This window comes from Canis lupus, chromosome 6, assembly GCF_003254725.2.
Source record: "Canis lupus dingo isolate Sandy chromosome 6, ASM325472v2, whole genome shotgun sequence".
In the NCBI taxonomy this organism is placed as follows: domain Eukaryota; kingdom Metazoa; phylum Chordata; class Mammalia; order Carnivora; family Canidae; genus Canis; species Canis lupus.
In genome coordinates this window covers 63,347,519-63,374,567 of record NC_064248.1, presented here as the reverse complement: position 1 = coordinate 63,374,567, position 27,049 = coordinate 63,347,519, and the positions used below count along the sequence as shown (strand labels likewise).

General features: G+C 41.0%; 1 protein-coding gene across 12 annotated transcripts in view; it reads left to right on the top strand.

The window, feature by feature from the left end:
- The window catches only part of SAMD13 (sterile alpha motif domain containing 13), a 59,960-nt gene extending 33,550 nt beyond the window's left edge, over positions 1-26,410 (top strand). For 8 of the 12 annotated variants that reach the window (XM_025417842.3, XM_025417839.3, XM_025417838.3 and 5 more), the window contains 2 exons: positions 8,934-9,045; positions 25,277-26,410. In XM_025417842.3, the coding sequence (XP_025273627.1) occupies positions 8,934-9,045; positions 25,277-25,420 (256 nt within the window). In that variant the 3' untranslated portion in view covers positions 25,421-26,410. The other 4 variants (XR_007411555.1, XM_025417840.2, XM_025417841.3 and 1 more) reach the window with 4 other exon arrangements.
- The last annotated feature ends 639 nt before the right edge of the window (positions 26,411-27,049 follow it).

The window sequence follows — 27,049 nt, the reverse complement described above, 5'->3', positions numbered from 1 at the left end:
GTTTTATTTATTTATTCATGGAGACACAGAGAGATAGCGAGGCAGAGACATATACAGAGGGAGAAGCAGGCTCCATGCAGGGAACCCAATATGGGACTCGATCCTGGGACTCCAGGATCATGCCCTGAGCCCCAAGGCAGATGCTTAACCACTGAGCAACCCAGGCATTCCAATGTATGGTTTCATTTTGAAGAAAGATTTTTTTTTTAATTTTGGAACTAAAAATTTTATAATTAGTAATGTGATACTTGGTAATGGGTGCTGCAAAGTTTTAAACTTGCTTTAATAGCGTAATACTAACTTCTGAGGCTGTTAACTGTAGTAACTATTAAGCGTTAAGTTTTTGCCCATGTGAATTAGAGGTTAGCAGGTAAATGATAGAAGTAAAATATTAGGGTAGAGTTAGAAATTATTATTAACATTGTTAGAATTTCAAAACTCTGACTTCATTGTAGAATTATCAAAGAGACTTTGATGTAATAGTAATAACAATAGCTACCATTACTTAACTTCATTTTAAAAATCTAACAATGCTTACATGTACAACAATCCACCAGTCAGGTCTCCACGTCTAAGGGAAGCAGTCACATCTAGAGTTAAATAAAGAACCTCATGGGATATAGGATACTTGGTTATTTGCCTGGAACCCTTCCTTACCTGGCTGCTTAGTGAAAGAGAAAGAGGTAACTGATAGAAATAATCGTATGTCTGATCACTGGTTTCACCTTTTGTTCATTTACTCCTAATCCTGTTCTTTAGTGGTGCCACATAAATAATCAACAGTCCTTAGATGTATGTTCTTTGAAAGCAAGGAGGGAATTGTACCAGCTGCTAGGTAGTTCCTGGGTCCTCTTTCCCCAACAGGCCCCTCCCATCTGTTCTGTCCACCTTTCCCAGACTCACAACCACTATGCTTGTCTACCTAAATGCAGTGAGTCATGGTTCCCACCATTGTGTTCTTTCCAGGGAACAGCAATCTGGAACAGGAGGTGATCATGATGGTTAGATACCTCTATACTAAAAGCAAGGGAAATAAAACTCCCAAAACATTTTAAGTGGCTAATTACCAAATGCCTCTTCATGGTTTGTTAGGTAGGAAGGGAGGGAAGGAGGGAAGAAGGAAAAAAGAGTAGGGGAGGGAAGATAAACTGAGCCGATAATTCAAACTTGAAAAATAACCTTTCTAATCAGGATCTGATGTTATGAACTCTTCTACAGATATGTTTGGTGGGATAAGTTAGGGTGCTATATGGTTTCTTGAATATAGAGGATACAGGGGAATGAATGGTGACACTTCTAACTGGTACAGCATTTTTTTTCTTGGCGAAGCTAAAATTCATTCCTTAAGATTTTATGGTGGTCTGCTCACGGATACATAGTTTATTGGCTCAGGCAGCCATAACAAAATACCATAGACTGGGTAGTTTAAACAACAGAAATTTATCACTCACAGTTCTGGAAATGGGAAAGTCTAAGATCAAGGTATGTGCAGATTCAGTTTCTGATAAGAGCTGTCTTTCTGGCTTGTAGATGGTACCTTCTCGCTAGGTCTTTACATGGACTTCTGCAGTTATGTGCATTCTGACTCTTATAAGGCCACCAGTCATATTGGATTAGGATCCCACCCTTTTGACCTCATTTAGCCTTAATTGTCCTGTCTCCTAAAAGCCCTATCTCCAAATGCAATCACATCGTGGGTTAGAACTTCAACATATGAATTGGCTGCAGAGGGTGGGGGCTGGGGTAGGTCCACACAATTCAATTTTATCATATGGTCTTATGATAAATATGTAATTATTCCTTTAAGTGATAACTTGAATTAAGAATTGAGTCTGTTTATTGTTTTGATTTGTACCATTATGTCCATTGCAAATGACTACCCTTTTTAAAGAAGTGTATATTTCAAAAGAATAAAATGCATAAAACCATAGAGTCAGCCAAGCATATCATCACTTAAAGCATGAAAACAACAAGAGTTTCATCAAATCCAGCAAAATTCACAAACATTTATTATAAAGGTTTTATACATAATCAGCCCTGAAGGGTTGCTGTTTTCTACAGTTTCTGGCATGCTACCAACATCCCTACAGAAGGAAAACCGAGTTTGTCTAAGCAATAAAGCCACACCTAAGTCCTTTGGAACAGTGACCACTGTGCTGTGGCTCAGAGCAGGGAGAGGAAAGCTCTTCGGGCGGTGCTTGCACAGTTGTCTTAATATTGACTGGAATACGAAACCTACACGTGTTTGTGTTTAGCATGAGTTTTGGCACAAATTGTATCTGATAGTGAATAAAAAATTCATTGCCTCCTCTTGAGAAGAGTGTCCTTATTTACACTTATTCAGAGGTCTGGGGTTTTCTTTGGTTTTTTTTGTTGTTGTTGTTTGTTTTGTTTTTTGTTTTTGTACTACAAAGTTGAGAACAGGTAGGGAAAGAGGCAGTTATAGAATCCCTTGTTTTCAGAAAGATAGGGTGGAGTGCTGGGGAGACATTTCCCGCAGAGTTATGTCAAAGACAGAGTGCCCTGTGATTTCAGAGGAGAGCCATGAGCCTGAAGGAAGATATCTAGTACAGAGGAAAGAAATGCTGGAAGGTGCCCTGTCTGTCCCTGGAACCTGCTCTTGGTATTTCTTCTGATTCAGGGCTCCAAAGCCTCTGTACATACCTAGCACAGCCTGACTCACCTTATCATGATGGCTTTTACTTCTCTGCTTTCCTTCCTCTATCTCTCAATTCCTTCTGTTCCTAAACCACTTTTTGGAATAAAGCAGAGGACACACATAACCTTTTTCATCCTTTACCTGGCAAGAATCTCCTCTTTGCCAGACAATGAGTTTCCAAGGCTCATCAAGTGTCTGGTTTATAGGAGGCAGATTACAATTAATTAATGATTGGAATAAAAGATTGGGTATTTTAGGAACAGGACTTTTAACCAGTACCTTTTAAAAATGGGTAAGGTTCTCATCTTTGGAAGCTGAACTTTGAACAGTATAACCACGCTGTGGATATGGGAAAAACCAGGATGTTGCCCAGTTGGATTTCAGTACAAACTTAGAATGGGAAATAAGCCTGGAAAGTTATGTTTGAATCAAATTTCTGAATGCCAAGCTAAAGAATTTGAAATGTACAGAAGGCTTGAAGAATTATTTACTTTTTCAGTGCTTCCATTGCTTGAGTATGCTGCAGCTAAATGCAGTCAACTCTTATTTATCAGAGTATTAAAAAATGAAAAATGTCCTGTCAAGAACCTTTGAATCATCCTTTCTCTTTTTAGGCCAGCCTTTTAGCCAGATCCCTGCTAGTTTGGTTGAAGGGAGAGGAAGAAAGGAGGAGAGATAAAACTAAAGCTCAATTAGTTCCTTCATTATTAGATATGTCATAGGCCAAAAAAAATATCAATATTAATTTATTACGATCAGAATTATGTTGCTTTTAGCCAAAGGCTGTTTTAAGATATGGGCAAAGAGTAGTTTAATTTAATTTTGAAAATAAATTACAAAGATTAAGGCAGTACAAAGTTAGAATGCATTTCTGAATGGAAACATAAGTAACATTGAGAATTACTTTTATAAAAGGAGTAATGTGGTAAATATATCACTATAATATTAACTAGTGTCTAAAATAACTTTTGCTCTGAACATTAAAGCAGAAATGCAATTAATGAGTGTAATGGAGTTTTGAAATCTCACATGGATTATATTTATCCACAGTTTCCTTTTGGTCTGATCAATCCTCAGAATCTAGCATATCATGAGTACTAAAAACTATACACGTGCTAGATTCTGAAAAAGGGTTTCAGCTATGTTCCACCTGCCTTCACTAAGGTGTAAAGGGAAAATGGAGACTTCTGCTGCTAGCGCTTAAAATTATAATGTACCAATATGAAAAACACAATAAAGTCTCTATCTGCATGTATCTGCCAAATTTGTTATTTATTGCATTTTTGTCCCAATGACTGTGTCTCTAGCTCTCTTTAAAAGTGAAGTGATTGTTTAATTAAGGGATAATTATTTCCCGGTGTGAATTATCCATGCATGATATAATTTTTATCAACATACGATGTACTTGACCCATATGCACAGGGACTCAATGGTGACTGGGTTAAATGGAAACATTGGTTTGATTAAGTGATGGGATCATAGATAAATTCTGTCTTTCATTTCCTGCTAAGTTTTTATAATAAGTTAAAATATATACACATATATGTATATATTTTAAAGATCCCATGCCTGGAAAAATATTCATGAATTTATCATCTTTATACATTGTATTTTAAGAAACATTTTGCTATGATGATGGTGAATAATAAATATCAAACGATAATGGAACTTTTATATCTGCCGTCTTATTTCATCTGTGCAAAATTAGCAGCCACAATGGGAACCACCATCTGGGAGGTGTTTTAAACAGTGCCATTTAAATGCCTTCTGGAATTTGACATGCGCAAATTATAAGAAAAGGTTTGGAGAGAATGGTCCATTTAAAAGGGAACAAAGTGTCTCAGTTTGGGCACAACTAGCAGTCCTTTAGGAGATGTCTGGCATTCCCAGTGGGGCAGGGTGACACTTAAATCCAACTTCTGGAATGTACTCATAAATTTCCTGTAGGCTTGGCACTCCACCCTCCCCAAGTCCCACCTTCATGTTGACCTTGATCTCCAGTTTTCTCTTTAAAACTGTTACCAAGGGGATCCCTGCCTTGGCCCAGGGCGTGATCCTGGAGTCCCAGGATCAAGTCCCACATCGGGCTCCCTGCATGGAGCCTGCTTCTCCCTCTGCCTGTATCTCTGCTTCTCTCTCTCTCTATGTCTCTCAGGAATAAATAAATAAAATATTTAAAAAAAAAAAAAACCCGTTACCAAAACCACTGGAAGCAGCATAAACAACCTTGAAGTAACAATAGGTGCCTGCATGTCCCTGCCTTTGCAAGCCATCCCTTCTCAAGGCCCAGCTTAGGATGTGTTTGGAGCAATAGATGCCCTTCAAAATTGCTATTGAAGATCCTAAGGTGTCCGAATCAGGCAGGACCTTCTGGGCCCTCCAGTGAGTGCGTCCTCAGTATAGTGCTTGTTCAGCACTCAATTCTAGTATTACTTAGAGTTAGCTGTTATATATCTGCTTCCCCCACCAGATTGCTAGCTCTCTGAGGGCAGGGACTATGGTTCCTAGCCTTGTTACCCTGCGTCTAGCCATGGACTGAGAAATCAGTAGGCTTAGAGTAAATATTTGTTGTATCAAGGAGTTGAGTGGAAAAGCATCGATTTGGAAGCAAAGCATACATGGAATCCAATTCTGGCTTTATCTACTGTGTGGTTTTGGGTGAGTTTCTGAACTTTTCTGAGCCTTAGTTTCCTAAAAACAGGTTACCATAGCCAGTTGACGAGTTAAGAGGCTGATAATAGGAAATGTATGAAAAGCGTATTGTAGACTCTATGTACTCTCTGGTTCTTTGTCCACTAACATAACAGAGCTTTGCTTTGCATCAATGCTGCACCTCAGACCTGCGCTAGGTGCAGGAGAGCTGAAGAGATGAAGAGACACAGGTTTCTCCTCTCGGGATGTGAGTAGTCGAACACTGTGATTGGTCTTCTAAGTTATTTGGGGGATTTTTGTTATCAGGCCTAAACTTAGGGTGGATCACTGAATGCACGGATTGGTTTCATGCCCCTTGTTTCTTCTGCATGGGCCTCCTTACCCTAAATAAGAGAGAGTACCTGGTTGTCCAGTGCTCCTCTTCTTCTGGGTACACTGTCAGCAGTATTGTAAAGTCTTTGTTCTCTCCCGCATTGCTAATACTCAGGAATATTTCACAATTATGGAAGTGATGATGTCATACCCCCCAGCGGAAGAAGAATCAGCAAAGCCTTCCATCCTAAAATTACAATGTAGCATACTTTGTTTTTACAATTAGATAACTATTCTTTATGAGGAAAGGCAGTTAATTGAAGTCAGCCACAGGGAGAGTGAATTCAGATGTTTTCTAGGGCACTGAAATGTATATCCGATGGGACTCTCTGCTCACTGCGAGAAGAGAGCTGATTAGCAAACCTAAAGATTTGTTAGAACAATCAACTCCTTTCTAAATATTCTTCAAACCTACATTAAGCAAGTGAGGGAGGGAAAATGGTACTTTTCTTAAAGGGAGTGCCCAGTGTCAAGCTCATGATTGCCTATGTTAATGAGATGATGGAAAAATCCTAGCATTTGGGTAGTTTTTAAAAACCCATTTAACTTTGACTTCAACATACATAGTTAATATTTGGCAGTGTTAGGGTGCAAGTAGTTTTTTTTCCCCATGTATATTATCTGTTAAATGGTAGGAAGGTGTGTGTGTGTGTGTGTGTGTAGTGAGCATTCATATATATGAGTACATGTGTTCATGGGCATACAGTGTTTATAGATTCACAATTTCTAAGCACAAAAGGGAAAACACTACTAACTAGTAAGCATTGTTTCTCAATTAAGTATTGTGTTGGTAAATCATTGATCCTATGTGCCATTGATTAAAGGCTCTCTTGTCTTGAGTTAAGACAGAAGTTTGTTATTTAATCAAATATTTTAAGTTCCTACTATGAGAAAAACATTATGCTGAGGATGAGGCAGAGGTGCAGCTAGTCTTGACTTTTGGATGTTTGAAGGTTTTCAGGAATCCTCAAAGTCTGGGCAATTTCATTTCTGTTAGAAGTAACATGAATCCTTTCAACTTTCACAGCATGCTGACCCCCCCCCCCCCCCATGTTCTAGGCCCAATTTTCTTCTCATCTTCTCCCAAGATTTCACTTACTATCTAAAAATTCTGTCTCCCAAATGTATACCTCCAGCCCACTCATCTGCTTTGATCACCAGACTCATATCCCACATTGAATCTCTGCTTGGATGTAGATGGTACCTAAAATTCAGTGGGTTCAACTAAACCTGGCAGTGCCATCTAAATGAAGTTACCACTATCCATCCAGTTCCATGATACTTCCCTCTCCTTCATTCTCTACATCTAGTCTGCCATTATGTCATGCTGATTTTCATGGTTAAAATTCTTTTAAATCCACACACTCCCTCTCCTTGTCCATAGCTACCACTCTAGACTGTATCACCATGATCTCTTGCATGGATGACTGCAGTAGACCACCCCTTCCCTCCCCTCTGGCTCATTTCCAATTCTCTTTTTCAAAATGAAAATCTGATCAGGTTACCCCCTTTACATAAGACCATTTAGCAAGTTTCATTGCTCATAGACAAAAATCCAGACTCCTCAATGTGGTTTCCAAGACCTGCATGGCCCCTTAAAGTATATATTTCCTGATGAAGAGCCTGTAATAATCTTTTCCTGATTTCATACAGTTAACTTCTGGCTGCTTCCTAGACCTTACCCCAAGAGAAACTTCCACCAGAATCCATCCCCTAACCCCTTAAACTGCCATAGTACAGTATACCTATCCCTCATAGCACTTACCACAATGTGCAGCTGTGCATTTAGTTGTATGATTACTGCTCATTGTCAATCCTCAAAGGACTGTAGATCCACAAGAGTAAGGACCATGTCTGTTTGCTCAATAGTGTATTCTTAGCAGGAGAGATGGCAAGAGCTTTATTCTGAAGGGTTTCCTAAGCCAAGTTAAGCTATTTGGAATTCATCTTAAAGGCAATGGAAAGCTTTTGATGGATTTTAAGCAGGGGAGCAATGTGATTACATGTACACTCTGGAAGAATCTCTTTGGATGAGGTGTAGAGAAACCCAGACAAATACTCCTGAAACAGAACTGAGGCAAAGTCATAGTAATGGTGGGTCCTTGCTCTATTCTACTTTTCCTATCCTTCCTTTCTAAATCCAGTGAGGTAGATTATCTGTAGGACCTCTCAGATACTTGATCATCATCTAGTCATGTGAATATTGGAGTTCCTAGGGATCCCTGGGTGGCGCAGCGGTTTGGCGCCTGCCTTTGGCCCAGGGCGCGATCCTGGAGACCCGGGATCGAATCCCACATCGGGCTTCCGGTGCATGGAGCCTGCTTCTCCCTCTGCCTATGTCTCTGCCTCTCTCTCTTTCTCTCTCTGTGACTATCATAAATAAATAAAAATTTAAAAAAAATATTGGAGTTCCTAAATATATGCTTGACACTAGGAATAATAAAATGCTTCAGACCAGGTGTATATCCCTAGCCCACATCTTCCACACTAATGGGAAAGACTGTCCAATAAGTAGAATATATAATCCAGCGTGGAAAGTGCTGCAATGAGTTTGAATGATGAGTTCTCAAATGCAGAGGAAGTTATAACTTAAACAGTTCCCTGGTGGGGCCAGAAAATGCCTCACATAGGAGGTGGCATGGGAACTAGCATGAAGTAGGTAGGAATGCTAGATTGTGTCAAGTAGAGACAAATGAAGGGGCATTGTAAGTGGCTGGAACAGCATGTGCAAAGGCCCAGAGCTGTGAAAAAGCACAGCATATTGGGGAATAGCTTTAGCTCTGTAGATTCACAGCTGTAGAGAGGATGTATGGGGATGGGGAAGGTGGTAGGAGATGGGAAAAGACAGGTACTTGGGGGCCATATTGTACAGGGGCCTGGTGTTCTTAATTCAATATGAGTATTATCCTATGAGTTGCCAAGAATCACAGAACCATTCCTAATATCTCTGGGTTAGAAACCAATTCATGAGGAAGTACTTCATATGAAGGGTCTGATGGTTTATTAGGAAAACAGTAAGAGTAAGAGCCAGTAAGAATAATGTTGTCCTGAACCCAAGAAACACAAGAATGATTATGGTCCTGAGAGAGGTAAACTGGGATCTGGGCCTCTACGGAAAGAGAGGGCCATGGTTCTAAGGGAAAAGAGGGCCAGAGCAGGCTGGCCAGGGCCTGCCCCAAGGAGACTGAGTGGTGAGCCAGGCCATACTCTTGCATGCTCTGCCACAAGTGTCTGGGTTTGTGTTTTGCAGTTCCATGGAGAATGGGAGGCCTCCAGATCCTGCAGACTGGGCAGTGATGGATGTCGTCAACTATTTCCGAACAGCAGGATTTGAGGAGCAAGCTAGTGCTTTTCAGGAGCAGGTAAGTCAGTCTAGAGAAACACATGATGAACACAGTTACCTCTTCCCCCCAGCAGGCAGAGGGAATGAGGAGGAAGAGGACCAGAGAGCAGTGAGGGATGTGTGAGACTCTGCATGTCCTCCACATCACACTCCAATCATATGGGGAAGGGAAGAAAACTAATGGCTCTTTCCTGAGAGAGGGAAACCCATGCCCTGGGACACAGTTACAGCTGCAAGGAGGAGGGCAAAAGCTCATTTACATCTGCATCTTCTGAGAGATAGGACAGCCCTGCCTTCACCACAGATACACTGGAAAGCAGAAACAGAGGAGAAAGGGAAATGAGGAACAGGTCTGACTAGAAACATGCAGCACCATCTGCTACTGGCCCCAGCACCAACCAAGCTAGGAAGCCCCTCCAATTTGGGTTCCAGGTGCTTAGCCAGGTAGGGTGGACAAAGTAGAGACTGAGAGTCAAATCCTGGTTCTTCTAACTCCGTGTGACCCTGGGCAAGTTACTTTATTTCTCTGAGTCTTGCTTTCACCTCCATAACACGAGGCTATCAATACCAACTTGATAGGGTGGTGTTGTAAGGATTAAGGGACTTTGTATGTATAGTGCCTAGGCTAGGTCCTGACACAGTGTTGATGCCCCCAAAGTGTTAATTCCCTTTCCTCAGGTCCAGGGTTAGTATTGGAAAGAGAGAGGGAGGAGTAATGGGGTCCCTCTCCATTGTCTAGGGGATTCCTGACTCCTATTTTTTTAGGCTGGGCCAGCTCTATAGGTTTGGTGCTCAAGGACCTTGACCATGAGGAAGCAAATTGAGGGAGCATGTTGTGATCCACACCACACCAGCTCTGTAGGAAAACAGAGATCCTATCTCCCTATCAGCAAAGGCTGTAGTTTTCTAAGCATTAAATTTACTTTTCCAGTATTGTAATATAATTGATAGAATTGTAAATTGAAGAATGTATCTGGCTGCTTTTCCCATATCCGTTTAGTCATCTCTGATTCTCTTAAACTGGGTTTGGCTAGCGGAGCTTTTCAAATAAATAAATAAATAAATAAATAAATAAATAGAGAAGGAGAGAGAGAGAGGGAGAGGGAGGGAGAGACATATATATCTTAATCTCTAAACCACCTTCAATATTTTCTTCAAACCTGATCTCTCTTTCTCTCTCCCTCTCTTTATATATATATAGTTGTTGCTGTTGTTACTTTGGAAAATTTATGGAAATAGCAGCTTAAATCATTTCACACCCACCAGAATAGCTGAAATTAGAAAGATTGATAAATTTAAATGTTTGTGAGAATGTGAAACAAACACATTCTTCTATATTATTGGTAGGGGATGTCAGATACTCACACATCTACCCCATGATCCAGAAGTTTCATTCCTGAGTATTTACCCAAGGGAAATGAAAACATATGTCTGCTAAAGATTTGTACAAAATTATTCTTAGTGGCTTTATTCATAATAGTCCAGACTGGAAGCCCAGTGTCCATCCCTGGGAGAATGTGGTATAGTCACACAATGGAATACCACCCAGTAATACAAAGGAACAAACTAGGGGCATCTGGCTAGCTTAGTCAGTTCAGCATCTGCCTTTGGCTCAGGTCATGATCCCAGGGTTGTGAGATCGAGTCCTGTATCAGGCCTCCTGCTTTTCCCTCTGCTACTTCCCCTGCTTGTGCTCTCTGTCTCAAATAAATAAATAAAATCTTTAAACACACACACACACACACACACACACAGGAACAAAGTAGTAATACATAAAGCAGTTTGATGCATCTCAAAATATCACACTGAGTGAGAGAACCCCTTACACAGGAGTTCAGACTGAACACTTTCTGTCTTAATCCATTTGAACTGCTATAACAAATATTCTATAAACTGGGTGGCTTATAAGCAACAAACATTTATTTCTTACAATTCCAGAGGCTGGGGATCCAAGATAAAGAAGACTGCAGACTGGGTGTCTGGTCTGGGTGTCTGGTGAGGGCCTGCCTCCTAGACAGCTGTCTCTTTGCTGTGTCTTCACATGGAGGAAGGGGTGAGAGAGCTCTCTGGGGCTCCTTTCCTAAGGGCACTAATCTGTATAATCACCTCCTAAGACCTCCTAACACCATTACCAATTACCTCTAATACCCCCTGGAGAATACTTTTCAACATATGAATTTTGAGGAGACACTAACATTCAGACGATAGCAGTTTCATTTAGATGAAGGTTGAGAACAGGAAAATGCATCCTAGGTAGTGAGAATTAAAACGGTGGTTGCCTCTGGGTAGGTGGGAGTGGAGGATGGCTGGAAAGCAGCATGAAGGAACTTTCTGGGTGATGATAGCATTCTGTGTCTTGGTGAGGAATTGGGCTATATGTATATGCATCAGTAGATGCACTGCATATGCACTGGTATATACCGATGTTGCAGATTTGTGTGTTACACAGTCTCTACATTTTAACTCAAAAGAACTATAAAAACTATTAAGCAATTAGTAGTATGCAAATAAACGTGTTTAGGGGAATATACTGATTTATACAACTTATTTTGAAATATCAAAATATGGCTTGGTAATTGGATAGAGGAATGAGTAGAGGAATAGACATGATAAAGCAACTAAGGAAAATGCTAATTGTAGACTCTACATGGTGGTCATGTGGGTGTTCACTATATGTTCTTACAACTTTATGTTTGAAAATTTTTATAATAAAATCGTGGGGGAGAATAGCTCAGGTTGAAAGGTAAAGGCCTATCAGCTGGAACATATTTTATCTTAGTTTTTAATGGAGTAATACCCATTTGTGTCATTACAGTTGAATAATTCTCTTCTAAAATTAAATTTAAATAATATTGTAAAAGGTTAACAACAACAACAAAAAAGGGTTTAGCTGAAAGGTCTCTTGGCCAAATTCCCAGCTGCCCAAAAGCATTTTTCAGATTGGGCTTTTACTCAGACTCCTCTGAGGCAGATGTCCCAGATTGAGGGGAGGGGGTGTCCTTTGGGCCTTCCAGATTCTGTGCAGGACCTCAGAATGGAGCTGGCCAGCTCTGAGCTTGGCCCAGAAGCGGGCCCTTTCTCCCAGGGATGACATCACTCTGGCATTAGAATACTGAGAAGCAAAAGGGAACAAACTTTCTAAAAGCATTTCATTCAGAAGTCCTTTAAGTGGGGAAAGGGCATCATGTTGCTACTGTGCTGAGCCCAACTCAGGAGCCTGAGAAGTGAATTCCCAAGGCACTGGTGTTTTGTAAGCATGGTCTAGAAGCTCAAGCTCCTTCATTCTCATGGAAGGATGGTTGGGTGGAGGAGAGAGTTCGTCTAAATTATTCCCTGAAAGTGATCCAAATCTTCCCCCTGCTATGTAATTCTCCGTGTCTTTCCTCTTCTCTTTAAAGGAGGTGGAGGAAGGGCAAGAAGAGGCCACTGGTCAGGTTCAGCCTGATAAGACAAGTAGTCACTGTGATTTCCATGAGGACTAAGGAGCAGGATCCTTTACCACGTTACCCTGCCTCATGCCTTAGAAAGCTTCATGTTTCGCCTTCAAGGATCTTCCTGTCAGTAAACCTCAAGTTCACCCTAGATGGGAAGACTGAGACCACCCCCAGCCTAAACATGTGACCCTTCCAGGCACATATTCCAATTCATGGTAGCTGAGAAACAATAAGAAAGACCTGAAATCTCCTCAGGAAAAGCTTTGGCCTGCCATTGGACAGAAGCAGGACAGGGCTGGAGGGTACCCCTACCCCACCTTGGAAAAGGGCAGGTCTAAAAAGGATAGTAGAACTGTCAATGTTGTGGGGAGCTTAGTTTCATGGCCAACCGCAGTGGACTGAATGTTTGTGCCCCACCCTCCAAATTCATATGTTGAAACCCTAACTCCCAATATGATGATATTAACATGTGGGCCTTGGGAGATCAGTCGATTTAGATGAGATCATAAGTGTGGAGCCCTCGTGATTGGACTAGCACCCTGAAAAGAACTTTCTCTGCCATGTGAGCATGCAGCAAGAAGAAAGGGCCTCACCAAGAGCCTGACCACACTGGCACTGTGAACTTGGACTTCCCAGCCTCCAGAACTGTCATCAGAACTTAGAGCTAAGATAGTGACAGTGATGCTAGACATGCCCACCCTTAGCTGGGCGGACTTTCAGGAGAATAGCTGTCTTTGTGGTGTGGTCTGTTGCTGTAGCAACCAGACACAGATGTGGCTTTCTAGTAGCATGCCTCCTTGGAAGATGTCAGGCCACTGAGCGAGGTTTGTCCAAAGGGCAGGAATGTTCCGATGTTCCTCTGGTATGAAACATCTGGTTAAGCTGGGGATCTTTGCATAATCTCCTTTTCTCTGTGCAGGCACACTGCCACATGACAGTGATTTCCAGTAAGTTTCCTTCTGGTGTAATGATCTGTATCAAGTTTTCTTCTGGAAAACCTCTTTTGAGCCTACTGTGTGAGCCACAACTATAAGCCAAAAGAACTGTCGAGAGGGAAGGTTTAAGCCCCTGCCCAGCCCCTTGCCCCACCCTCCATGGCCCAGTGTCAATAGTGTGTGTATTTCAAGTTGTTTTACTCTTCTGGCCAGTGATATCCCTCTTCCTTGGCTGGCTGACCTCGTTAGCATGGTGCTCCAGAGGGTTCACTGGCCAGTAAGAGCAGGAGGCGGTTGGAGTTCTTTCTAAAGGAGACAGTAATGACAACTCTGTCAGTACTCTCTTTCCCATGGGGTGGTGGCTGTTTTCTCAAGTGTCTTCTGGCAGATAGATCTCACATGCTGTGGTGCAGAGCACATGATTCACATGATTCCTAGTTTCTTTTCTCCTGATTGACATTGGTCACTGGAAGATCCTGAAGTGTTTGTCTTTCTAGGACTCCCAATTTCTATAAAGTGAATGTTGATTTAGACAGACAAAATATTGCTCAAACTATTGTTTTAATAGTAAAATGTTAGCTTAGAATTGGCCTTCATGAAGTATGCTTGCAATGCACAGCACAGAGCACAAAACTACTTGGGATGATATATATACACAGTTGAATTTTGGTGACTAGGTGATAAAAAATTGGCACTTCCCCATAGACATGGGTTGCCTGGTTTTCAAGAGTTAAAGATACTTCAGGGATGTTACATTCCTAAAAGCATTAGTTTTTTTGTTTTGTTTTGTTTTTAATTTTTTAAAAGATTTTATTTATTCATGAGAGACACAGAAAGAGAAAGAGAGGCAGAGACACAGGCAGAGGGAGAAGTAGGCTCCCCATGGGGAGCCCGGTGTGGGACTCAATCACAGGACCCTCGAGATCACACCGTGAGCTGGAGGCAAACGCTCAACCATTGAGCCACCCAGGTGTCCCAAGAGCATTAGTTTTTTAGAGAACCTTTTGAGGGACACCTGGGTGGCTTAGTGGTTGAGCATCTGCCTTTGGCTCAGGGCTTGATCCTGGGATCCAGGATCGAGTCCCAAACCCTCTGCCTTTGTCTCTGCCTCTCTGTCTCTGTCTCTCTCTTTGTGTCTCTCATGAATAAATAATCTTTTTAAAAAAGAGAGAGAGAAAGAACCTTGTGATTAACTTCATTCCAAAGCATCTCCAACTTCCTCACAGAACATTTAAGACAAGGCTTATTGTGTCAGCCTCTGAAAGCTAAATGAGCACCATTCTCTGGTGTAAAGCTTCTCTACTGACTATGCTTTTAGTTCCCAGTTAAGGAATGCTGGCAGTCCAGTACAGCACCATCACCCCTCAGACTGGACCCTCATGCAGCTCACAGACAGCTCTGCCCCTCGGAGTGTAGTCACTTCACTTCCATGTCTTCATCTCTCTGATTCACATACTCAGATTATATATGAAGTAGATGGAAGGCAGTGATCTGCCAATCAGTGTCATATAGTTCATATTGTTCAGATTCCTCAAACCTACAAGTGAGTAACGTCAGTGATTTTGATTTACAAAATAATATGTATCACTAGGTAATATGCAATTCATGGTGACTAGTTTTACTCTATTATCTCCTTACCTCCCCAAACTACATATAAGCAGTATTTTACTCTGAAATGCCCAACTGGTTGTTTAAGCCATTCATTTGAAATGCAAAGATTGGCATTTTTTTTTCAGATGACTATTTGCTAACTTTCTGAAGCCACTGACTTCACAAATGTGAGTAAAAGTTCTCACTGCTATAAATTGCCAAATAACACTACTTCCAAATGGAGCAGTAAAGTGGGGAGGCCAATCAGAGCAACTCTGAGCCTAGTGGCCTAAGTCATCACCAGATGGATTTCAACTGTACCAATTCTGGTGGGTATTTATTTATTTATTTATTTGAGAGAGAGAGAGAGAGAGCACAAGCTGGGAGTGGGGAGCAGTGAGAGAGGGAGAAGCAGACTCTCCACTAAGCAGGGAGCCTCATGTGGGGATCGATCCCAGGACTCTGAGATCAGAACCTGAACCAAAGGCCAATACTTAACCAACTGTGCCACCCCGGCATCCCTCTGCTAGATATTTCTAATTAGACTCAGGACAAATCCAGGTTTTGGGAGGCCTAAAGCTTTTACAATTTTAAGAGCCCTCTTTGGGGAAAAAATTTTGAAAATATGAATGCAAAATTACTAAGGCAAAAGTTAAGCTTCATTAGCTTCATGGTAAATCCAGCTCTGAGTAAGACCAGTTAGAAGCCCACAAACTGGAAATAATTCTTATTACTTTATCAGCATTTTATAATACTAGCTACTGAAAATAGTTAAGGTGCTTTGATATCTGATATTTCTTAATAGCTGAAGATTTCTGAAATGCTTAAAATATTTTATAACGTAATCAGTAGGAGAAGTGGTAACTCAAACTCTGCTAATATGTCCTTCCAGTTTATAAATATTTAGGAAATAGTTAAAAAAGCAAATGGATGATGCTAACAATAAGAAAATAGCTAAGAAAATTGGCTGATAGTGAAAGGACCCTTTGAGTTTTTTATTGAAATAGAGCAGATTTCTATAAACAAATACACAAATCTCAGATGATTGTTTAAGTCATTTATTTGAAATGAGACCAGTTATAAGACATTATCGCTTAGCCAGGTAACATACATGGTGCTTCTGTGACATATTCACTCATTCAGGTGTTTCAGTAATTGTTGTAGCTTTTTCTAACACTCATTAAAATGAATACAAAACTGTTGAAGTAAATAATGCTCACTATTACAAGTATTGTTTTACTTTAACAAAACTACCAGAAACCATTATATGTATGGGAACCATTTGAAGGAAGCACAGAATTCCTGGCAGGGGAAGCTCAAATACAAAGGCATGAAGACATGAGAAAATGCGGTTTATCTTGAGAATTCCAAGTGCCTTGGAGTAAGAGGTGTGAAGCAGGGAACGTCAAAGGATAAGCCTGAAAGATAAACAGGGGTCCAGAGTACAGATAGTTTCATTTGCCTGACCCAAAAGAGACTTCACCTGAAAGGCCCTAGGAAACCACAGAAGGATATTAAGTGGGAAGTGAGTGTCAGGATGGGATTTGTGTTTTTGAAAGATCAGTCTTGTGGCAATGTGGAGAGTAGATTGGAGGACAGGGAGATAGAAGATGGGAAAGTTGCTACAACAATTCTACTGAGGAAAGGAAAAGATGGGTAAGAAAATCTGGGGAAGATGGCCAGAAGAATTCAGTGAATCATCGTCAATGGAGGTTGAAGATTTGTCTCATCCCTGTTCTCCACCATAACCCCAAACCAATCTCACCGCCCACAAGTGGGGAAGGGAGGGACCTGGGTGACTGCCAAGTTTCTAGATTGGGTGGTGTGAAGTAGTGCCATTCACCAGGATGTTTGTGGGAGGTAAGTTGTAAAAGGGATATAATGGCACAGTTTAGGGCACATGGCATTTGAAGACCTGTGGCACATCCAGGTGTATATATCTAGCAGACAGTTCTGAGGGGAGAGTGAGACTTCAAGGCAGAGATATGAGGTTGTCAGCAGTCATAGGAGGAGTAAGAATGAGAGAGGCATTTAGAAAGGCCTAAAAGAAGGCCAAGGTCAGCACCCTGGGGAATGCCAAGGTTTTAATTGTTGGAAGAAGAAAAGCAACTAGCAAAAGCAACTGAGAAAGAATACTCAGGGAGGTAGGGAGAGAACCAATAAAGAGAGATTGTACAGAAACCAATGAAGGAGCGAGTTGCAAGAGAAATGAAATGGTTAACAAGGTCAATTACCTCAAAAAGATGAAGCCCCAGTGGGGTCTGAGTGATGGTAGAGTTTCAGTGGAGTTGGGAATGGGGAGGGTGGATGACTGGAAAGTGGAGGACTGTTTGGTCCAAGTTGAGGAATGAGTGGGAGGCAGACAAGTGGGAGGCAGACAAGCTGGAGGGTCATGTAGGCATGAGGGTTCTTTTCTAAGAGAGGAGACACTCAAACTTATTTACATGCAGGAAAGTAGCCAAAAGAATTAGACAGGTTAAAATGGAATGAAATTGAGGACAGTTAAATAAAGCAAAACCCCCTGAGGATAAGGAAAAGAATGAGATCAGAGAGTATGGAAGGGCGAGGATATGGAGAAATTGGAAACCTCATGCATTGCTGGTTGGGAATATAAAATGGTGCAGCTGCTGTAGGAAAGTTTAGTTGTTCTTCAAAAAGGTAAGCATAGAATTACCATATGGCTCAACATTTCCCAACAAAGCTTTGAAAAGAGGGACTCAGATAATTGTACACAAATATTCATCACAGCATTATTCACAATTACCAAAAGGTGGAAACAACGCAAGCATCTATGAACAGATGAATGGATAAACAAAATGTGGTATATACATATGGTGGACTATTACTCACCCAGAAAAAGGAATGAAGTTTTCACATGCGCTACAATATGGATGAACCTTGAAGACACTACATTAAGTGAAGTAAACCACTTAAATATTGTATGATTCCATTTTTATGAAATATCTAAAATAAGCAACTTCATAGAAACACAAAATAGATTAGAGATTATCAAGGGTTAAGAGAGGGGTAAGTTACTGCTTAATAGAGTTTCTGTTTGGGGTGATAGAAAAGCAGAAAAAATAGATGGTGGTAATTATTTCACAACATTGTGAATACAATTAATGCCACTAACTTGTATACTTAAAAATAGTTCGTTAAAATGGCCTGTTTTATGTTACATATATTTTAACCATAATAAAATGAAATGCTGGCCATAATGTATATGATTCAGTTAATTCAGTTGAGTCAATAAAATATTCAACTCTTTTTTTGTTTTGTTTTAAAAAGAATATGAAGGGATTAATTCTGAGCAAGACAGGGATATCTTCCTCTATCCTTCTGGTGCTCTGGGGGCATAGGTGAGGATGTAGCTAAAATTTCCCTTGTCCCCAGGGACATTAAAGGGAATTCCTGACAGTTTCTATTCCCTTTGCCAAACAAGAGGCAAGCTCCTGCACTTGGAGCAGACAGGATGGGGAGAGGTTTAATAAGGAACTAGAGGAGAACGTGAAGGCTAAGAGTGGCCACCAAGGGGGATGGGAGAGGCAGCTGGCCAAGGATACGCAGAAGAACTGCTGAGGAATTTTACTGACCCGGCTGAGACTGGCACACGGCTCCTGTGTAGTGTTTCATCTTCACAGCTTGCTCTTCTTCCGCAGATGCACCAGGCATAGGAGTCAGGAAAGCTGGATTGCTATACTGCTCCTGGATGGGGTGTTTGTGGCATGGGCACAGTGGATGACTAATGGCCTAAGAGAGCAATTTGAGAGGGCATATAAAAGAACGGTTCCCAGGGCCAACCAAGGGGTACAGACTGATACAAAAGAGGAGTATGAAGGAGGCTCCTAACCCTGGAGAAAGTGGAATTGAAATGTGAAAGTGGGTGTAATGAGAGTGAGAAGTGAGAGATAAGATTGGATGTTGGACTTTAAGTGTTGCAAGGGGTAGGACTCTTCTGGTTGATGACATTATTGAAGGTTCTAGAAATGAAGGTAAAGTTGTGGAAATGGCACATTAGAGTAGACCGATTGCTGTCACAAGTAGATGAAAAGGTGTATAATGGCTTAGTTATAGTAGAAGTTTGTTTCTTATTCATGTAAACAGCCCATGGTAGTCTTGAGAGTGTTTTTCTTACTATAATTCAAGAATCCAGGTTGATGGAGGCTCAGTCATCTTCAGTCAAATCAAGATATCCAGACATTAACATTCAGTTGGCATAAAGAGTAAAGTAATTCTGAGCAAGAGAGGGATATCTTCCTCTATCCTTCTGGTACTCTGGGCACATAGGTGAGGATGTACAAGGAGGAGCACATGTAGGTGGTTTTATAGGCTGGGTGCAAGACAGGGACATCTTCCTCTATCCTTCTGGTGCTCTGGGCACATAGGTGAGGATGTGCAAGGAGGAGCACATGTAGGTGGTTTTATGGGCTGGGTGCACACAGAAAGAGGCACACCTCATCTCCTCATATGTCCTTGGGCAGAACATGGTCACATGGCCACACCAAATTGCAAGGAAGTCTGAGAAATGTGCAGTTGTGGGTCCCAGAAAAAAAGAGCAACCAGCAGCCCTTGCTACATTTGGGCCTCAAAGTCTTCAGTGCTTTTTTTAAAGCATTGCTGTTGTGATGCTGCTACTTAGTTTTGTTAAGTCCAGAGTAAAGTTTCAAAAAGGCTCACTTTATAAAGATAGCTGAAGTGAAAAAGCCTTATCTGACCATACATGGGAAGTCTTTACTTCTAATTCTGTTTCTTGTATCTATTCTAGTGGGGTTTTTTTTAATCTAGGCAGACATCTCTGTAACCCAGTTTCCTCATTTGATGAAGTGAGTTTCATTCTTTTTCCTTCATCAGAAATGTGTACGAGATGTTTTTGTAATAGAGCCCCTTTATCATCGACTTTGCACCAGCAGCAAATATTAAATAACACAGAGATACCCATTAAGTCACTGAAGGCATTAGCCCTCACAATGAGCCAAAATGGATTTTGTGTCGGATTTAAGGGCAAGACCCATTTTGCTTCTGTTACTTTAACAAATGAGGTAAAGACTTCTTTTTGGACCATGTAGATTTTTTTTTTCTGTAAACATCTCAGTGTTGGATTTTTAAACTAGGTGACATCTTCCTAATATGTGTATCGTCTACCTCAAATTTTCCACCAATAGGAATGCAAGGCAAGCAGAGCATCAGCTGAGAGTCATTGGCTGATAATGGTGAGCTCATAGTCACTCCCCCCACACTGAGCTGTGGGGAGGTGGGGGTAGGGGGATTGTAGAGGACACCAAAGAGGAATTTCTCCCTCAGAAGAGAGTTTGTCCCAACAACCATGTGATAAGATTTAAAGGGTCTCGACGTAGACTGGAGTAGTTCACCATCTTCCTTTCCTGGAAGTTCTTCTGAAAATACACTCTGTGTCTTAGTAAGGGAAGGTCCTTTAAAGAAACATGGTGAATTACTACAAAGTACTAGGAGTGCCTCAAAACGCTTCCCCCTCTGATATCAAGAAGGCTTACCATCAGTTAGCTCTTCGGGTACATCCAGACAAGAACCCAAAAAACAGGGAGGCAGCTGAGGAGAAATTCAAACAAGTAACAGAAGCCTACGAGGTGTTGTCTGATGCTGAGAAACGTAACAACTATGACAAGTCCGGAGGGAACCGCATCAAAACAGAAAATACAGGCGACTGCAGAGACGAAAAGTGCTTGAAAGAGGAACCACGGTTTGAGAGGCCACACTGCGGCTTTCAAGATGTCTTTGAAGACAAAGACCTCTTCTCAGGCAGTTATTTTCCCACTGGTCATGTGGGTAAGGCCAGGAGATTTCACTCCTCCTTCTTTGATGTGATCCCCATATTGGACACAGGATTTTCCACGTTTGTTTCCCCAGGCTCCAGACCAAGTCCCCCTTCCTCTGGGACATTTGTTCCCTTCGTAAGCCGTGGAATGGGAAACTTCAGACTGGTCACCACTTGTAGCCAGATAGTGAATGGCAAGAGAGTTGTGACAAAGAAAGTTCTAGAAAATGTGACAGGGAAGACTGGACTGGAAAAAGACAGCCTATTTCGTCAGATGCCTCCAGGTCATCGGTAAGGAGTCTGTGCTTTGTTCTTTCACGGGGAGACTTTCCCATAAGGCTGGTGAGTCTGGTGCTCATCGAAGACAGGATTGGAATCGGAGAACGTATTGAACTAGAATGGACAGAAGTCAGCTTAGTCCAAACCTCTCATTTCACAGGGGAAAGAAATAATGAGGCAGATGATACACAAGAAACTAGGAAGCAGCAGAGTTTGGTTCCAGCCCATCTTCTGGTGTTAACTGAGCCCTCTTTCCTCTGCAGTACATCTGGGACAACAGAGGCCACCACAAATACACAACTATGGTCTCCTGGGTTAGTCGCAGGGCCCTACCATCAGAAAGCCATTGACTTCTCCTTGACTTTCCCTGTCCTTCCTTGCTGTTAACCAGTTTCCTCTTTCTTGACAGCCACTCTTTTACTCTTCCTAGTCTGTCTCTCTCTTCTCTTCCCACCTCATCTTTCTTCCCATACATTTCCAACAGACCGTATCACAATTAGGCTCGATTGTAAGCGCTACCAAGGTGTAGATTGGCTCACAGAGAGAAAGAGCGAAAAGTAAATGGGTGAAGATTCTTTTATACTTTTTTTTTAACAGCTGGCATTTATTGAGTACTTGGTAGATATCAGGCATTCTACTTCACGTGTGTTATTGCAATAATCCTTTCAAGCAGTGACGCACAGTAGCTACTTTTCCTCCATCGTATAGACAAGGAAATGAGGCTTAGAGAGTTTAAGTAACTTGCCCAGGCCCCACCTGATAAACAATAAAATAATGACTTACTCCAAAATACATGCCAGTCTACTGAGCTAATAATACATGGAAGGATCCCACTCATTTATTTTTACATCTAGGGTCTGGCCCTCATTGGAAATTTACACCTATCATCTCTAAACCATCCATGCATGAGTACTTGCTGGAACTTATTAAGTATGCAAAGATTTTTTGCATAAATATTATTGTCCAGTGGGTACTTGGTTACTCTTCAGTGAAGACAGAGCAAAGTACAGTTTCGCCGAAACTGACAAATGAGTATCCCTTACCATGGGTATGTAAACATGATCTCAAGATGTGAATTATCTTTTCCTTTTGGCTTTAATCATGATGTACATGCAAAATCATGGGATTTTTTTAAATGTTTATTTATTTAAATGGATCTGGTCACACTCCAACCCCTTCATTTATACGAATAAATAGACCAGGGTACAGAGGACTGGTTGTTTGTGGAAAATTACTGATGATGGAGTCTGCATCAGACACTCTGTCTTCTAGTTTCCAATCTCATGCTCATTCTAGTATACCATGCTGACTGGCAAAATTTGGATTTCATTTGCATCTCAATCTTTTATAGAAGTTATGTAACAAATGATTTGCTTCCTTAATCAAGGAACTTTTCTGTGTTTGCAATTTTTATGAGACAAATTTTTTATGTAGTCTTTGAGCTTTTTTTAACCTCACCAAATTTTCTGAACTTGAACAGGAATAGGCCTGCATGCCTTTGGCAAAGGGTAGCATTTGGGCAGGGAGCACACTTCCAGAAATGAAGCAGTAGATGGATTTGGAATTGGAACACATCCTGTTCTTGCCACTTTGTAGTCATTGAGAACCTTCTATCTGTCAGGCACTGTGCTAGGTGCCTCACAGGAATGAATCATTTCTAATCTCTAGAATCCTTCAGGGGCTTATTTCCATTTTGCAAGTGGGAAGTGAGGATCAGGAAAGTCAAGTCCTTTCCACAAGGTTACATGATAAGTTGTGGAGAACTGGGGTCAGCCTGCAGTTTGCTTGACCCTGGAAGCTCACATTTCAATCATTCATGTTCCACTGCCATTCATCTGAGCTACTATAGTCATGACTGAAGAGGAAAGTTTCGTTGTATATATGAGTTCTATTCATTTCAAATTTTTAAAATGAGGATTCCCAGATGGAGCTTTCTTCTACCAACCCTAGTGTGAGGTGAACTGCAGTGTGGCTACTGAACAAAGGGAAAATCAAATTGGAGCATGAAACTTGATTTTCCATTTTGTCTTAAATAAAATCCAAATTTCAGCATTTTTCACAGACATACTTGGCTTTTGACAGAAATGCTGAGTTGTAAAAGGACTTTTTTGCCAGCGAAGATTAAAAAAAAACAAAACTCACTTTCAGTTCGTCAGGGAAGTTTTCTTGTTGTGTAGAAATGAAAGCAGTGTCATCTCTTCCTGATGCCTATTTAAAATATGTAGGAAGTTAAGTATGAGCAAGCCACAACAAAGGGAAGCTGGAAAGCAGGAAGGACTTTGCTGTTGTCTAAAGTGTTCCAAGTGAGTCTATCTTCATCGCAGTCAAACTGAGATAGATGATGAGTTTTGAAGGGACCTATGATTCAGATTCCTGTGACCTCATAGTGACTTCAGAACTGCTACCGTGGTCTCCGCATGTTAAAAGCTCCTCTGCCAACTTGCATCTTTAGCAGGTTTCACTGATGGGCGTCTTTGGGCTTACTAGCTGCCTAAGGAGAAGAAAATCTTTTTTCATGGAAAATCAAATCCCATATCCTTAAATAATTTTCCACTCTTGCCCTGTCAACTAACTGCTTTTTTGTGCACCATGTTTTTCAATAGTCGTCTCTCACAAATTAATGTGAGACCTTTTTTCCTAGTAGTCAGCAAACTAAAGGTTTTCAGAGTTCAAAAACACCATAGAGCAGTTAGAAGTGATTCCTTGTCCTTCTGCTCTGATTCATGGTAGGTGGTTGACAAATGATATGAGGACATGGGCCTGTTGCGGAATAATGACAAGTGACTGTATAACTCACAGCACAGGGAGGATTTGCGAAAGTAGTATCTCATGGGATCCTGTCAGAAACCCCCAAATCCCCTCAACTGAGGAGATAGAGAAAGAAGGGATTTACCTAAGGTCACAGAGCCCACTAGCCCAGTGCTGTTTCTCCACACAGTGAATCCTATGAAGCACATTTTCTTCATAGCCTGGCAAAACACAAGGGAGTTTGGAGGGATGGCCTTCTTGGGGTCGGTATAGGAGGGAGTCAAAGTTTCGTGTAGTTGCAGTTATACAGCATGTCCCCTTGTCTGTCCATCACTTGGGGAGGTAGGTACAGGCATAAGACATGTCGAGGCTTACTGAACATGCAAAACTGGTCCATCTCTTAAGCCCCGAACCCCCCTCAGAGCCAGCTCACTTGTCCCCACAATAAAAAAATAATAATAATAACAAAAATAAGGTGGTGTATTCAGCATCCTTCTCAGTGATTCCTTTCCAAAAGTTCCAAACCACTTTCTGTATTTGGGATCTACATCTCTTTCATGGAAAGCCTGTTTATATTTCACCCCCAAAGCTTTGTGGTCTCCAGGGCACTATGGTTGGGTACCTGACGGGTGTGGGAAGTGGACTCTGAGAGAGCAGGGACAGTGCCCTGCCCTCACTAACCTTATTTGGAATCTTGAGGATCCACTGAGAGGAAGTATGATAGGGCCCTCAACACGAGAGGTTGATTTTCGAGTTGAGGCAGGATGGTTCCTCTTTTAAAGGACAGGAAAGAAGTTCACAGAGAATGAATCATTTTTCCACTGCCCATTGTTGTGATTGACAAGATTCCAGAAAACCTAGGACGCTCTGACCCCTATTGGTTCATCTATACCACACATACTTACTTCCAAGTGTCAAGAGAAACAGAAGGGCATTATGGAAAGAACATCAGCTTTGGATGTAGGTAGATGAGTTCAAATCCTCCTTGTCCTTGCCTAACTTTTTGATCTTAGGCATACTAACTTCTTGCCTTGGTCCTTGGTTTGCCTATAAAATTAAAATGATAATCCCTATCTGTCCTAATTTATAGAGTTTTCTTAGGAATTAGGTACACAGAAATTTTGCATAAACATCAATACATTTTATAAGTGGAAAGTGTCATTATTTCTTTTAGAAGCAATATCTCTGATCCTTACAGGTATATGTGCCAAACTTGCCGTCATTTTTTTAAGATGCAGCTTTAGGGATGTGATCTTGAAAATGAGATCAGCAATGGATTGTATTTAATCCCAAAATAAAAGTGGAAGATGGAACATAAAAATAGAGGAGTCCATTTTTTCTATTTGAACCAAGTCAAAAAGTAATGTTTTTAGCTTGGGGACAATCAATATGTTCCCTTTGAACTTCTTTTGTTCTTCATTATCCTTGAGCTTTTGGACTTAATGTTGGTTTCACCCTTTGCTTCCATTATAGGAAATTGATGGAAAATCCCTGCTATTGATGACAAGAAATGACGTGTTGACAGGACTTCAGTTAAAACTGGGGCCTGCTCTAAAAATCTACGAATATCACGTAAAACCTCTGCAGACAAAGCATCTCAAGAACAACTCTTCATAGTACAGTCAAATTGGGGTCTTAGACCTCAAGAAATACATTATGACATAATTTAGTTTCATGTGATGAAACTTTGTAAACAATACATACATGTGTATATGTAAAGAATTTCAGTCAAATGAAACGTTATCCTATGGGATAGACTAGGCAATCCATCGGCTGACCTGAACTCAGCCAGGAGGAGCAAGGATGATTTGTGGACAGCATGGTTTTCCTGGTGGAGCTTGTCAAACAGAGTGATCTTTGACATGGTTGGACACCCCTCCCCACCAAAGGGATTTTCTTCAGGTTGCTTTCCCAAAATCCTTGAAAAAGGGTTGAATGGAATGATCCTCTGGTTACAGATGTAGTGAGATTAAAGACAAGAAAACTTGGGGAAGGGGAGAAAAGAGATTGCTGTCTCCCTTGAATCCCTCTGCTCCTTAGAGTTTGTGTTATTTGGATGGAATTGCCGACACCCTCTTTTATAGAGGGTCTTCCACTTGACCTTATTAAGGTTTCACTGGGATATACTGCGATGTTTGAGATGAACGTGTGTCATGGCCCCTATAGGAGCAGAACCTCTGAAAAGAGAATCTCTGTTGTGTCTTGGGAACCTCCATCCACATTCAGCTTCTTCCACAGGGGGTAATAGTATTTTCTGCATAGATTTACTTTCAAATTGGCTTTTTGTTTCTGAAGAAGAAAGCATTTTTTCACTTTATGGTTTGTATTTATACTGATTTGTTTCTGAAGGAATTTGCCAAGAGTTATAGATCAAGAAGCCTTGTTACTAGTACAGAATATTTTTATATATTCCTTCATGATGTTGTAGTATTTTTTTAATTGCTCTGATGCTTTGTTTGATTCCTGGTTTGAGTACTTGTTTTTAAGAACTTGAAAAAAGTGAGCTCGCTACATCTCTGTTCAAAGAGACATTTGTTCAAATCTCTGTGTGTCGATGCCTTGTTGAATTGGTGCTTTGTGGTCGCAATAAAGCATTGCTTCAGTTTATTCCCGGTGTATGTTTGATCTTTTCTGTTTGGTTGCCTCTTCAGTTGGGATTAAGGATTGAGGTCATTCCTCAAAACCTTGGAAAGAAAGTTAAGCCTGAAAAAGAAAAAAAGCAACTTTAGATATATAAAACATTTTGATCTATTTGTGGGTTTATCTTCTCTATAAACTGTGTTGTCCAAGTAGGCTTTGTTCCTTCTCTTGTCCCCATCCAAAAACCAATTTTAGGTGTCATTTTAGCCAAAGAATTTTTCTTCTTTTTTTCTTTTCTTTTCCGTAGGCCAGTGGGGGTCATGATTTTCTGGAGATTTTGATGAAAGCTATGTACTTTCCCTCCAGGCAAAAGCTCATATTCCCACATACAAAACTTTGCAGGGTTGATGGACTCCCCAAAGTTCTTCTGTCTTCCCCTTCCTCAGGTTAAGAGCCACTATTTTAGAGAGTGTTATAATTCAGTCTCCTGTGAAGATAATTTCTCTAAAGAACAGAAAATCTCAAGAGAGTGGGAAAAAAATAACATAGAAAGTGGTGTGATGAGTGGGGTTAAAAAATGCATTTCATATTAATTCAATCATGTAGTGACTGAAATTTAATGCTTTGTTTTGCATGAAAAGTGGGAGAAGGGGTTGCAAAAGATGC